The sequence below is a fragment of the Neomonachus schauinslandi genome, chromosome 1, assembly GCF_002201575.2.
Source record: "Neomonachus schauinslandi chromosome 1, ASM220157v2, whole genome shotgun sequence".
In the NCBI taxonomy this organism is placed as follows: domain Eukaryota; kingdom Metazoa; phylum Chordata; class Mammalia; order Carnivora; family Phocidae; genus Neomonachus; species Neomonachus schauinslandi.
The window spans coordinates 128,232,502-128,247,833 of NC_058403.1; the positions used below are offsets into that span (position 1 = coordinate 128,232,502).

The following is a 15,332-nucleotide window of genomic DNA, read 5'->3' on the forward strand; positions in this document are numbered from 1 at the left end:
ACCAAAGACAATCTGTCTATTTGTTGACTTCTGCTTTATTCCTCTGCTGAAACTATTCTTTTGCTACTCCCCTATCACTTCACCATAACTGAATCCAAGTACCCCTGTCCAAGGAGACTTCATTTACTAAGTAACTAACTGACTAAACCCAAATCTACATGCTCATCCCTTTAACACCAGGCCCTTGCAGACCTTTGTACAAAATCATGTGAGCTAATTCACACACCTTTTGAGTTGGATTCCAATTGTTTCCCATAAGCACATTTTCTCTCCTACATGAATCACACTTCTTGAGTCTTTTACTTATACCCCTTTCCCTCCCACCTTTGATGTGAGCTGTTCCTACAGCAAGTACTCAGGACAAGCCTGTTGCAGAGGACACATGCCACCAGTGGATTTAGCTTACTGATTCTGCATACCCACACCACACTCATCCTAAGTGCCCTCACCAATCCACCAACCCCCTCATCCCATGACACACAGATACTCACGACTATGGTCCCTCATGAACTGGATCAGATCACATTGCTGTAAATAAAAAAAGAGAAAGAGAACAGAAACATGAGCACAGTGACCTCTGTTTATTTATTTGCCAGTGGACGGGTTAGGTTTTCATTTGTGAATAAGGAGATACATACGGAATATACAGGCTTCCCCACCATGCCTTTCATGCCCTAGGAAAACAAAACCAGAGCAGGTTATTGGAATGTGAACTGGAGTCTTTAGTGACAAAACAAGAGTAAAGAAAAAAAAAAAAACCTCATTCTTAAAAGCACAGCTGGCAGAGAGTGGTTAAAGTATTCCTGAACTAGGAGATTATGATGCTATTTCCCCACTTAAATCAATGGTGTAAATTTCTTTGTTTCAGTGTTAGATTAGTTAAGCTAATGTCTGCCCAGAGTGAACTGAATTACTTTTCTAGGTGAGAAGAAACAAAAGTATTTCTTAAAGATGTTTGTACTAAGGATATAATACTTAGAAGGTACTTCTCATGAGAAAACTTGAAATGTAAACAGCAGGCTTCCCAAAGCATGCCACAAGGAAAGGAATTTATTAAGACTTCAGAGGTACAGATGTATTACAAATCAAGGAGTTTAAAATGCAGGTGGTAGCATACACCTCTACATATGTGAAAGAACCAGACATAATTACATAGCAAGATGGGCATTATACAAAAGAAGAGCATTACACAAAAGAGTAAGCTCATAAATGCTGAGAGGTTATAAACAAAGGAGTACGCATAATTGGCTGAAATGAATCAAGGAAGCTTCCTAAAACAAAAAAACAAAAAAAACAAAACAAAACAAAAAAACAATGCTTTTTTCACAGCTTGAACTTTCTTTCTCTTTTCCCCTATCAGGATCAGGCTTCTCCTTGGCAGCAGTTCTTAACATGTTCAATGCACATAGGTCTCTTTTGGCAACTGGTGAATGTTAGTAGGCTGGCTCCAGAAAATTCTATTACAGGCTCACACTCATACAATTTCACTGGCCTCAGAAGCTCAACCAGGGATGTCAGTGTAAGAACCCCTGTTCTAAATGACAACTGGGTCATCTGTCCATCCGTCTATCCATCCATCCATCCATCCAATTAACAGTTAAATGTCTACTGAATCCTGAGGTGGCCCATTGTGTACTGTTGGTGTTATCCAGAAATGCTGTGGCATCTATAATTCTACCCATTGGGAGCACAGGTTCTTCCTGATCAGAATCAGGAAATTACATATCTCACTAAGAAATGAAGAGTCTCAACCTTCCTTTTGTAAGTTATGGCACAAGACAGAAAAGAATGCACAGCCATTTAAACAGACAGAGGAACAGTTTCTGGCTAATAAGTAAGAGTAGGCAGTCCACATCTTACAGAGGATCAGAGCTCCAGAGCATCTGTCCTAAAGGACCGAGTTAAAGAAGAGCTTCAATCAAGTTCTTAAGCAGAGGCTGAGAACTGAGAGCCCAAGACAAAGAAGCTGATCTGATTCTAGCAGACCAGCAGGCCCAAAAGAGAAAAGCCACATTCTGGTAGACCAGCAAGCCCAGGACAGTGAAACCATGCTCTAGTGGACCAGCAGGGCCAAGCACGGAGGCTCGGAAGACGTGGGACCCCCACATGAGAACTCCAGAATCTGGAAAGGAGATAAATCCAGAGCAGATCAGTATGACTCAGAAACTAGAGTCTCACCCAGGAGACTACATATTCACCAATTCCTTAACATGAAAGGAAAAAAAGATGTATTAGAGTATCCTTTACAGCCAGTTGACTCTCATTCTATTGTCATCCGCTAAACATCCATGCTTTTGTTTTCTCTATCAGGTCCCAAGTTAAAGAACTCCTCCAGGTAGTCACAAAACACTCAGAGTGCACAGAACAAGATAATCTGTTTTTCCACTCTGTACACAATGCTTACTGCGCCTCCTACATAAACCCAGGTGCTGGCAACTTTTAGTTTTTACCTGACTATGCTCATCAGGGGAGAGAGATGTGTAAATAAATCATTATGGTAACAGGAGAAGCACTAAAATAGAGATATGGCACGTTTCATCACTGGGAGATGTGCCTGACTCTGCCTGGGATTGCTTCCAGAGGTGACATTTCGCTTGCACCGGAAGCAGAGTGCGAAGCTGTGGTTATATTTCCAAATCTCTCTGGAGTCTATATTTTGAAGTTGGGAAGGCAACAACAGTGATTTGGAAAACTATCAACTTGTCTTGCATGCTGGAACTTCGCCAGGACACCTTTATGAAGCTTACACATTCCCATCCCTATTTTTAAACTTTAGTAAAAAAAATCACAGTAACAGCTAATATTTGCACTAAACTTTATCATTCACAAAGAGTGCTCACATTTGAGAATGCGGTCCTCATTGCTACCTTTTGAGGTGGTAGGACAGGATATGTTGTCCCCATTTTAGAAGTAAACTGAGAGAACAGGCAGAGAGTAGGCAGTGGGAAGGCACACAGCCAGCAAGAAGCAGAATATGGACTTGAACCCAGTGCTCTGAGTTTACAATCTGTACCCCTTTTGGGGAACAACCTAGAAACTAGTATAAGCTACTTATTTCTTTTTTTTTTAAAAAGATTTTATTTATTTTTATTTATTTGACAGAGAGATAGAGAGCACAAGTAGGCAGAGAGGCAGGCAGAGGGAGAGGGAGAAGCAGGCTCCCCGTGGAGCAGGGAGCCCGATGCGGGACTCGATCCCAGGACCCTGGGATCATGACCTGAGCCGAACGCAGATGCTTAACCAACTGAGCCACCCAGCGCCCCTAGGCTACTTATTTCTAATGGTGTACTTACTCTCTGTCCAGGAGGGCCTGGGGGTCCTGGAGGTCCCTCTTCACCTTTCAGGCCTACAGTGAGCTGCAGATAAGAACATGTTTTAGTTTCCATGCTGTCTATCCATGGAAATGACCTCAGTTTTAATGAGACTTTATAATTAAAAAAAATTTTTTTAAAGATTTTATTTATTTATTTAGAGAGTGCACGAGCAGGGGGAGGGGCAGAGGGAGAGGAAGAGAGAGAATATCAAGCAGGTTCCAGGCTGAGCACAAGCCTGATGTGGGGGCTTGAACCCACGACGCTGAGATCATGACCTGAGCTGAAATCAAGAGTCAGACATTTAACCAACTGCGCCACCCAAGTGCCCCTTAAAAAAAAATGTTTTTAAAGAAAGCAACTATTAATTCAACTCAAGTAAATTCCTTTTCTTGTAATATAAATAGCCATTCTTAACCACTGGAAAACCTCCATTTCCCTCGTAGACCCTCCATTTAGTGACATACTTTGCTCTGGCACTGGCTGTACATTTGAATCTAAATTAGTCATAAACTAGGATTGGTGCCAAAAAAAAAAAAAAAAAAAGCAAATATACTAGGGCACACAGAGATCTAATTAAAAACCTCCCATCTGCAAAGGATCAAATCAAAAAATAATTCTCCACATACATAAGAGGACATGGGTGGGCTGCGTCATTCCCATACTTCAAGGTGATAGATATGGATGTTAATGAAATTTATCCAGCCAGAAGGAAAATATATGTTGAACTGCATCTCTTTCACGCTGATAATGACCACTGATATTACATTCACACTTCAAAATGAAAAGATGCTGTCTCAGCGTTTTGTTTTTTAAAAAACTATAACATTTTACTCTCCACTTGGTTAATTAGAAGATCTCAACAGCCTTCCTTAAAATGAATGCCCTAGATGACCTTGGGTATGGGTAGTGGAACTATCAGAAAACTCTCAGGAACACAGCGGGAAGATGTCAGTTGCATTTCCGCTCAGGGTTAATATTCTGGGCTTTAATATGTGGCTTAGAAAACACTGGGAGGCACTGACATTTCTTGGAACAGCCAGTTATCAATCCATAAATCTTTAAAATAGTTCAGATTCATGGAACCATAGAATTTTAGAGCAGAAAGTGATCTTTGGTGTCAAGTTCAAGTCTCATGTTATAGAAACAGAGACCCTGAAATGCTGTGGTGAAGGTCACAAAGCCAGGGAGTGGCATTTCAGATGCCCTTGGGTTAGAGCAATAAAGCACATTTATTATTACAACATAAAAGCCAGAGTCTTCCAAAGAAACATTTATTATTTCTGGAATTATAGGCCACTTACTGTTAATCCCCTAAATCCTTTGGGTCCAGGACCCCCAGGAATTCCAGGATCACCAACAGCACCCTAAAGATTCAGATATAAAAAATCAATATATTAAAATATTTGCTATAAAAGAATAAAAATAATTCTCTCTAATCTAAAACCTAATTGATCTTATAACTAGACTATATATTAAACATTAAATGTCACCTTCCCCTGTTGCTTGGAACTAAAGTATTGATACACTTAAATATTCCCCAAACTATTTTTAATTTTCTAAGAATACAAATATTTATGCATGAATATCAAGGAAATGGCTGCCCAATCAGTTACTAAAAATATCTAAAGAAAAAATGCTTGAAGATCAGGAAAAACATATGGAGTATTAACTACAGAAAATACTAAATAATTACTTCCTAAATTCATGAGTCATTTCTGAAAAAGCTGAAGGTAAAAAAAAAAAAAATTTGCTCTGACCTTGGTGGGAAATGAATTTTAGCGCCTATTTATCAAAAAACAAATTTCACATTTATCCTTAAACTGAAATATGCTAATTTTCTCCCTTTATCAGTAAATTAGAAAATTGGTCTTCTCCAATGAGAACTCTTGTCCTAACAGTTATTTATATAGTTCCCTCTCGCACTCTTCTCTAGCTAAGGAAAGAATCTCTTCTGGTAATTCATCCATTAAAAGCACTTTTAAGAGGATTCAAAAATTGGCTGTTTTCCTGTAGTTGATTTGATTTGCTTGGACAATTTTTTGTAATCCATATTTTGTATTTTAATTTGAGCACCAACTATTGGAAGACACTCTTCTGGACAGAACACTTTAAAAAAAAAAAAAAAAAAGGAAATCTTATCCCAGAATTCCAGTGTATAAGAACAGGAGCTGCTCGGACTGAAATGGAAGGTATGTCTAGTGGTAGAGCACAGAGGTAGATTTCAATCTGGGAGGCTATGAGGAATTCTGGAAACTGTTTGCTCAGGAGAGGAACATGAGTAGGTCATTCTGTCGAAGACACCAAGTGACAGCAGTGTTTGGGACTAACTGAAGCAGGGAGAAGGTGGAAATGGAGACCATGAGAAGAATGTTGTCACCTTCCAGGCAAGGGGAAGTGAAGACCACAATGATAGAACAAACAGCAATAGCTGAAGCCAAGAGTTTGGAATAAGATTCCCAAGGCAGAGAAATCAAGAGGACAGAAGGACTAGACTTGAGAGGATGTCTAGAGGTAGGAGTTTCAAGACCAGGGACATCAGGCAACGAAGGACAGGTCAGTCTTTTCCAATTTAAAGATCCATAGTAGTTAAATCTGGTCCTTTACTCATGAAGCCCTGGCAAAACAATTGCCCTGCTTTTTTGCTTTTTTTTCTTTAACCTTCATTCTCAAGTAGAAAGTTAAGGTCATGGTAATTTCAAAACAAGGTCATGTGCACAGTACCTTTTGCCCCATATCTCCAGGGAAACCTCTTGGGCCCTACAATTTGCAGCAGAGAACATAAATAAATCAACAGACCACTTCTGCAGTATGATAGTTTCTTCTTATATTATTTAGGTTTATTTCATCAATTAAAGAAATAATTGCTTTCCATATTTACCTTTATTCCTTTTCGTCCCATATGACCATAGCCTGGGATGCCATAATCTCCCTGTGAACATACCAGTTCATTTTAATTTCTCAAAAGTGAAATTTAATTGCAATCTATACCGGTAGCAGGAGAGAAGCACTGGGGACTTCCAGTGGAGGGGGCCTTATCAGTGACCTCGAGCTCTGAGGACATGCACATTGCTGGGTTTTCCTCATTTCCTGCTATATGCCCTGGTACTTTGGCCAGCTCCGCCCTGCAAATACTGCAGAGGGCAGAGGGATGGTCAGGACCAAGGGACTCAGTGGCAGTTACTTGCCTGGAATACTGGAGCTGATTCAAAGGACATGTTGAGGAATTTCCCCAAAGAAGAATTGCTAACGGCTGATAGACATATGGAAAAATGTCCTCCTCACTAGTAACCAAAGAAATGCAATCTGAAACAGTAATGAGATGCTATTTTTTGTTAATTGGTAAAGATCAAAAAAAGAAAGTGACAAAGCCCACTGTGGGTGTGGATGCCCTGAAGCGCACGTTCTCTTATGTAACACATGGGTGCATAGTCATTTGAATATTCCTGAGGCCACTTTGCAAAAGAGTTCAAAGCTTAACTTAAATAGGCACATACTCTTTGAACCAGTCACGCTACTTCTGGAAATTTCTAGATAGAAATTATGATTTTGTCCAAAAATTTAGTTAGATACAAGAATGTTCATTGCTGCGCTGTTTATGACAATAGAAAATTGAAAACAAATCAGGTATTCAATAGCAAGAGATTGGTCAAATGAACTAAGGTATACACATTCAGTAGAATATCTTGAAGCTTTTAAAAGTGATGTTTAGGGGAAAATGTAATGACATGGAAATATGCTCATGATACACTGGTAAAAGGGAAAAATTGAGTAGTTTTTTTGGTATCTCCAGGATGTTAATGATATATATTTCAAAATAGTGAGATTATGGGTAATTTTTCTTCCCCATTTCCCATCTTTTATGCTTGGTAAATTTTCTACAATATCTATATATAACACTTATAATAAATATTATTTTTGAAAAGAAATGAAAAAATGTCTCCTATATTGGCTGTTCCATGGTCAGAGATGCTGGTACGGCCAGAGCCACTGGAACAGTTGGCTCATTTCTTGGCTCTACTCCCCTCTTCTTGCTGTTGCCTTAGAGTTTTGCAAGACAGGGAGAGAAATGGGTAATGCTGTTTTTCAACTGCCATGCATCTATGTGGCCATACTGGTTGTGAAAATATTGAAATGTCCTGCTATAATTTAACCATTATCCTCTCTGCAAGCCCCCCTTTCCCTCGAGCTGTTTTCCCTTTGCTTTAACAGACAGACTAGCTATAGAAGGAGAGCTGCAAGGGGTGGGAGTATGTCTCTGCATCTTCCTAGGAGGTCCTAAAATACCTTTCAATACCTTTCATCAGTCCCCTTCTCTTTACCACAGAACTGAGCACTTGGAGCAGTGAGAAGTTAAGGGTCCTAAAACGTCATACCTGTCTTCCTCTCTGTCCGGCTTGCCCCACTGGCCCTGGATCTCCAAGAATTCCAGGTTCTCCCTAGTAAGTGAGACAAGAAGAGCTTCAGACCAGTAAAATCAAACGTGGCTCCCACCATAGGAAGTTGAGATGGGGAGACTCGAACCTCTCAGTGAGGGTTCAATGCTCAGCAAGGAGATGGGGTGTAGGAAACCAGTAACGATCTCCCCAAAGGTAAGCAGAAAACTGCAGCACAGCCCAAGGCTGGGCACAAACACCACTTTCCCTGGGGGATGGGAATGACTGAAGGAGGAGGCGAAGAGTGGAAAATCTACTCCAGGGAGAGTTGATTCATTGGCTGATGCGTTTGCCCATCCAAGGATTTACTGTCCTGGAAAATAAAATGTTGAACAAGATAGCTGTGGGTCCTGACTCACCAAAAAAAAAGTGTGGTTGGAAAGAGAGACGATTAGACAGGCAATTATAAACTCAGGGGGCTACGGCAGTGGAGGAGAGGGGAATCTAAATTGGATTTGGTGGGGCTAAGGAGGCGAGCTGCCTGAAGGAAAGGAGCAGGGGCTCTGAGGCTTGACAGCTAAGTTATGTGAGCCAGAAGAAGGATCGTGGGAGGAGTGAGGATGGTCTGGGTAGAGGGAAGGCATTGGTGGGAAGCCTGGGGCAGGCGTGCAGGAGGGAGAAGTGCTCTGAAGCCTCAGAACTAAACAGGGTCAGAGGGCCTTCTAAGCTACTTTAAAGTTTGGAAATTTTCCTAAGAGCCACAGGGAAGTTAAGACTGGCTGCATAATTTGTGGGGCTCAGTGTACAACGAAAGCCTAGGCCCCACCCCCAAATACGAAGACTTTCAAGATGGTGACAGCAGGACATTAAACCAAGCATGGGGCCCTTCTGAGCTCCGCCCCCAGTGTGACCGCACAGCTGCCCGGCCCACAAAGCTGGCTCCGGAGCAGGGAGCCCCCGAAAGATTTGAAGCAGGGGGGTGGGATTCTGAATGGGCCAATAGTCTGCGATCTGACAGACTCCTAAAGAGCCGCTTCAGAGACAGTAGGGTGAATTAGAGAACTGTATGCACAAACAGATTTGAGTCTGGACACCCCTTACCTCCCTCCTGCACTCTGCATTCAGGACATTGGGGAGGTGAAGAGATTTTTCAGAGTTGTTTCATGTTTGAGATCACTGTGTCTCTCTTAGTGAAATGGGGCCATTTCAGGGAAGAGATAAGCAGTTAGAAATTCTTTGCTCAATGGGAGGAAAAGAACATATCAGCAGAAAGCCAGGTGGGTGGTTGATGGTGCCTGGATCATGTGAGGAATTCACATGGAAATCAAGAAAAGAAGGGAGGTACTTTTTTCTCAGTATTTGACATCTTAAAGAGATAACACTTACTTTTTTCCCTGAAGGCCCAGGACTTCCAATGTTCCCTTTAGCTCCCACTGGCCCAGAAGAGCCCTGAATGAAATTGCGAGACACATATGTTGGCCCTGTAGCAATTCTTAGAAAACCCATTAGATTAGTTTTGCTTTTCTTCATGTCATTTCCAACAGCTCCTTGATGCCTCCTTAACAAGAGACCCAGCCACCCAGGGGAGAGAGACATCTGCACGCAAAACAGGTGACTCAGGGTATAGTCCTGGTTAGAGGACCACAAGTCTTCCTCTGCAGGGATACCGCTGGTCCATGTGGGGCCTTAGTGAGAAATAGAAAAGGTGCCCTTGACGTGACTAATGTTCGTTCTAAATGCCGCAGATTTGTTATAATGTACTGATTTTGTGAGAACGAGACATGGCCACTTGTGTGTACTACACCATGAGCACGTCCAAAGCCGAATGTGTTTCAGTCCCAATCTGCAAATGGGCAACAGTATCTTCCACAAACATGCTGGGACCATAACTGGGCAAACATAGGTATTCCTTGCCTTCTGAGCTCCTGCTATCAGAGCTGAAGAACTGAACAGATTCAGAACGTTTTTCACAGGAATCCCTCACCATCCAAACTCGTATTACTCATTGTCAGAAACTCAGGGACTGAATAGATTCAGAGGGTGAATTCAAAGCTGAGCTGAGGAATCAAATCAATTTGGGTAACAAGGGATCTTTGTAGAGTCAATTTCAAATATCTACAGTCAACGGAGAGACGCATGGCACAGATAGATTTTTAAAAGTCAGAAAAACCAGAATAGTGTGTTGGGATTTGAAATGTCCAGAAGTCAGCAGGACTTGTAATCTTCCAAATGCTTTCTTCAGGCTGATGCAATGGGTTTGTACCTTCCCAGTAAAACCCAGTGAAGGAGAGAGAGGAGGGCTTAAGAAACGTGCAAGGAATCAGAGCTATGCTAAAAACCTGTCCCCAATTTTTTCCCCCAAGTCTGTCCCAAGTTTTTTTTTTTAATAAATCAAGTTTTCTTTTCTTTTCTTTTTTTTAAAGATTTTATTTATTTATTTGACAGCGAGAGAGAGCACAAGCAGGGGGAGCAGCAGGCAGAGGGAGAAGCAGGCTTTCCGCTGAGCAGGGAGCCCGATGCGGGGCTCGATCCCAGGACCCTGGGATCATGACCTGAGCCGAAGGCAGATGCTTAACGACTGAGCCACCCAGGTGCCCCTGTCCCAAGTTGACTGAAAAATAAAATACCCCATATGTAGATAATATAAAATAAACTGTATAGGAAGATGTTTTTGAAGTAAGAGGAAATGGTGTTGCTGGAGACCATTCCTGGGTCACTCACCTGAGGTCCTTTATGCCCCTCGCTTCCCTTCTCTCCTTCCTTGCCGGGAATTCCATTTAACCCCTTTTGTGGTAACAAAAGAAACATAGTGCGATGAAGCAATGAAAACATACTTAGGAAACACGTCCACAGAAAAGCACTGGTCCAACCCTTCAAGTAGCCTTTTAACTCTGAGGGTAAGCCTATCTTACAATAAGAATGAAGAGGAGGCCCAGACTCAGTGGTACAGATCTCATCAAGGAATTCTTGCCTGGGTCTAAGACCTTCATCCCGCTCTGACAGGGAGAAATGAAAAGGAGACCAAAGGGAGAAATAAAACCCTTAGAAGAAGGAAGGAATTCGTAAACAGCAGTCAGATGGATTCCTTTGTTGGGGCAGGTTACCTGGGCCAGAGTCCTCATCATCAATGTGTAAAATGGAGAGCAAAGTTGTTTCAGGTTCACACAAAAGGACATTTTAGCAGAGGAATTTAAGCATATTTTCTACTATATTTACCATCAAATACATGTATATATACTATATTTACCATACAATACACATACAGATCTTTCACATAGAAGAAAAAACTAGAGGTGCTGATAAATTGTTCCACTACCAAAGCAGCAGCTATAAAATGGCCCCAGCTGCCCAGTGCAAATGGTGGTTGCACCCACTGGACTAGCCTTGGTTCACTCCCTAAGTATCAAAGGGACCCTAGAGTGGCTGAGGTAATGTCACCCCTTCCCTACAAAGCCTGGGGATAGATCTAGACTGATCCCATGGTAACTTAGTCTAAAGGATTTGCTAGCTGGTGGCTTGGTTCAGGGACCCCAGAATCCTCAAGAGAACGCCAAATTCTACCTCAGTGTGAATCATCTGAAACTTCCTAGAAGAAAAATGAACTCTTGAGAAGGTCTTAGGTCTACGCACACCTTCCAGACAAGTTCTGGCTTATAGTGGGCTCCATAAGGTAACTAAATACTCATGTATTACAAAGCCATTACGTAGGGATGACCCCAGCATCTTTCCAACATGAAAGAGAGACAGAGATGTCCTGACTCCGATACTCATATCAGTAATGATATGACCAAGAAAAAAACGGCTCATGTAAAGCCCCATCAATAATATTCTAAAAGCACACTCACCCCCTGTGAATCAGTTTTAGATGAGTTGAGTCATAGTTTCCAATTCCTAACTTTCCTTCATGGGATCTGTGTGCAGGGCTTCAGTTAATAAGGAAAACCAATTTGTTGATCCCGATACTCATTACTAATACAATATTAAGGTCTTAATAACTCATTATTACTAACAATCTGATACAATAGTGGTGAGCACAAGAGCACCCATCTCCTCTATTCAAAATAGGAGCAGGTTTGATGGAGAAAAATCACTCTTCCATGTAGAATTCCAGGAACATGGTCCAAGGAGGAAGGCGAGAGCAGATTAAACATTTCTCAGTTATTTATGTTTATACAGAACTACCCACCGACTTCCCATCAGGATAACTCAGCATTATATATCAATATTTACAAAATTCTTCAACACACCTGTGGGCCTTGTAATCCGTCAGCTCCCTGGGTCCCTTGAGGTCCAGGATCTCCCGGCTCCCCCTGATGAACGAGTTTTCAGCGTTAACACTTTCTCCAGTTTCCATATAGATTCTCTCTTTATACTATCTAGTACTCTAATATACAATACAGGGGTACTATTTTGACTGAATCTTGGCTCACCACTTACTTGGTCTAGGATTTTATTCAGTTCCATACTAAGAAATGAACACAAGATCATTTCTGACTCTAGTAAAGAATTTCACTCGCGTGCAGTCGATTCCCAGCGTGGGCGAAAAGCAGTCAAATGGACAGCAAGTCCTCTTGTCTAGGACATGTCTGTGAAGGGGGTTCTGCCTTAGGTCAGGCCTGTCCAGTTCCTAGCAGCTGAACTGACGGACCCTTGTGTTTCCCCGCATCGGTGGGGCCATGTCTAGTGCTCTGCGCTTCCTACAACATCCTTGTCAAATGCTCATTCCTTCCCGGGGCCATCTGCATATGAGAAATCTCCTTGGAACCATCTACTACGGAAGGCAGGAAGTAAAGGGTACTTACTGAGACACCTGGGGGCCCCCTTCGGCCTTCCCTTCCCTGCAACAGAAAAGGCAAAGTGTTAGTGTTGGGTATGTATCCAGATGGAGGGTTCTTTAGAGGCAAACCAGCCTGTTTCATCCCCTGACAGACATAAGTAATGAGTAGCTCACAGAAATGGCTTCCCTGAGGCACTTTCCAAAGACAAGTTTTCACACTGGGCACTTCATTATAGACTAACATTTGGGGGATTGATTGAAAGCCAATCTGAAAGTCATTACAGATCCAGCTCCAGTCTAACAGCCTCTGACAATTATTCGGGAGGCTGTTTGGAGAATCAAATCATTCTGAAGAACCTGTCTTCTACCTTTCCCTCTTCAGCAAATCCCACAAAGTACTGTCTGCTAATCAGAGCTTCCTATGTGAGAACAAGCTGTGTCCTCTCCATCTCTCTGTCCGAGGCCCTGAAAGTATCTTAGAGGAGAGTAAAAATTGTGAGATTCAGTGCTTCACTGGCCCACTGAGGTTTGTTTCCAGGGAATTCTACAAGAAGGAAATGGCTGATGGGGTCTGCTCAACTATGTGGCAGTCCGTGGCACTGCCATGCTCATCTGAGAAAGGGGCTGATCTCTGAAGCCAGAAATCTGCCTGCACTTAAGCAGAGGTGATTTCCACGTTGCCAGCTCAGGCTCTCCCCCTAGTGGCTGCTTTGCCACACCCCGTCCTTTCCAGACCGTGATCGAGGCAGATGATTCAGATCTCAGATCCTAACTTCTTTCCCCCTAAACAGCAACAATAAAATCTGTACCCTCAAGCCCCCCCCCCGCCTCGCCCCTGCCCCTTTGAGCGAGCTGTGGAATATCTCAACCATCATTTACTTTGTATTGTGATAAACAACTATGATTACTTTAGGTACAAGACAAAGACTTTATTTTTTAAATTTTTTATTTAAGTTCAATTAACTAACATATAATGTATTATTAATTTCAGAGGTAGAGGTCAGTGCTTCATCAGTCTGATATAATACCCAGTGCTCATTACATCACATGCCCTCCTAAGGACTTTAAAAAAAATTCTATGAATTATTGAACACTACATCTGACACTAAGGATGTACTAAATGTTGGCTAATTGAATTCTAATTAAAAAATAAAACATTGAAAAATAATAATAAAATAAAATAAAATAATTCTATCCATGCATTCAGAAAGGTAGCCATGGAAATTATTTGAGAATCCGTTTTCTTCCAACTGCGTACCTTCTAGAGTTCCTTCGAGCGAACTACCTGACCAAGTATCATCTCCACCACGTTGGCTGATGATAGGAATTCCTCCACTGGGGTTCTGCCCCCCACTCAGGGACTCTCCTTTCAAAATGCAAATGCCCTCTGGGAGAAGTTACCCATTGTACCTTGTCAGTTCTTTGTACCTTGATGTGACTATAGAGTTCTTGACATATGAAAGCAGGGAAGAAATGGCAAACAACAGAAGTTGAGGCCACTGTTACCCTGCGATGTCATAATTCCATTAAAAAGGGTAAAAGAACATTTATTCCACATCAGACAATACTGCACAATGTTTAGGGATGTGTCTTTAGAAGTCAGGCACTCTTGAGCTGGACACTGCCCCTTAAAGCCTGTGTGGCCCAGAGCAACTGTGCAATAAGCCTTAGCCAGGAGGTTAGGACCCCAGACTCTGGAGTGAGATGGTCTGGGTCCAAACCCCAGTTCTGCCACTTGCTACCTATCCTGATCCTGGGCAAGTTGCCCAAGGGTTCTTGAGTATTCTCATCTGTAAAATGGATAAAATAACAGTATCTACCTAGTAGGTTTGTTATGAGGATTTAATATTTGAAAGTGATCTGATCAGGACGTGACACAAAATAAATGCTACGGAAGTATAAGTGCTATTATTTATAAGCATTTGTGTGTGGTAGGCCAAAAACAAGGGGCCTGGAATGTCATTTCAGGTCCTCTGGTTCTCAGTACATCATGCCACGGTTTCGGCAACAGCTGGTACAATTGACTTGCATAAGTTGGAATTCTGTCACAGAGGAGGCGATGTCTTACACGTTTGCTTGTGTTCTTAGAACCTGTCACCTACTTAAGATCCTCTGACCCTCAGAGAGAATTCTGGCCTTCACTGGAAAGGTGGGGGAAGAGGTAGAAAAGCTTGATGCTGTTTTATATTCACATTGCCTTGTTCAATTCAGGAGAAAAGTGGTTACAAAGGTAGGAGCTGGGCAGGGATGTGGATGAAGATGGGAGTGGGAGGCTGAGAGCCTCCTGTCTCTGAACTGACTTAATGTCATTGGCTGGTTTGTCCAAGTAGTAATCCCCAACCCCACACCTAGCATCTCTTTTCAAAAAGTGCTTGATTGATGGTGACAGTTACAAAGCTCTCTCAAACTCAGAGTATTTTCTCTTAAACCAACAAAAGTACCTATTTATCTTTAAAATTCATTGCATGTAGGGCATCTGCTGCTCTGCTGCTTCCTCCAGTTAATTTCAATTCTCTTGTGTGGAGAGAGGGCAAAGTCCCAAAGAATTTTTACCGAAGCACCAGGAAGCCTAAGCCATCTGACCATAGATCTTATCCCTTAAGAACTATGATTTAAGATAAACAAAGGCAGGAGGAATTAAAACACCTTTCTCCACTATCTATTCCAGAGAGAAAGGCAATCAGCCACAGCCTTCAAAGTGATGAGAAGACTCCAAATCTGTAATAGAAAAGCAAGCCAAGTATTTTCAGTTCCCTCTTGAATAAAGCTTGGGGCCAAATAAATCTAGGGCACTGTGCATTATTGTCTTTTTATAATCTCCGTTCTGAGGGCATGATAAAGGGTTTATTTTTTTAAGATTTTATTTAT

The 15,332-nt window shown here is 41.9% G+C and overlaps 1 protein-coding gene across 1 annotated transcript in view; it reads right to left on the bottom strand.

Moving 5' to 3' along the window:
- Nucleotides 1-15,332, bottom strand: part of COL6A5 (collagen type VI alpha 5 chain) — an 87,253-nt gene that overhangs the window by 35,280 nt on the left and 36,641 nt on the right. Inside the window, exons 20-30 of the mRNA XM_021678788.2 lie at nt 12,490-12,525; nt 11,935-11,997; nt 10,409-10,471; nt 9,074-9,136; nt 7,688-7,750; nt 6,193-6,243; nt 6,036-6,071; nt 4,616-4,678; nt 3,294-3,356; nt 639-674; nt 492-528 (exon numbers count right to left, since the gene is read on the bottom strand). Of these exons, the coding sequence (XP_021534463.2) occupies nt 492-528; nt 639-674; nt 3,294-3,356; nt 4,616-4,678; nt 6,036-6,071; nt 6,193-6,243; nt 7,688-7,750; nt 9,074-9,136; nt 10,409-10,471; nt 11,935-11,997; nt 12,490-12,525 (574 nt within the window). The remainder of the gene's footprint in view (nt 1-491; nt 529-638; nt 675-3,293; nt 3,357-4,615; nt 4,679-6,035; nt 6,072-6,192; nt 6,244-7,687; nt 7,751-9,073; nt 9,137-10,408; nt 10,472-11,934; nt 11,998-12,489; nt 12,526-15,332) is intronic.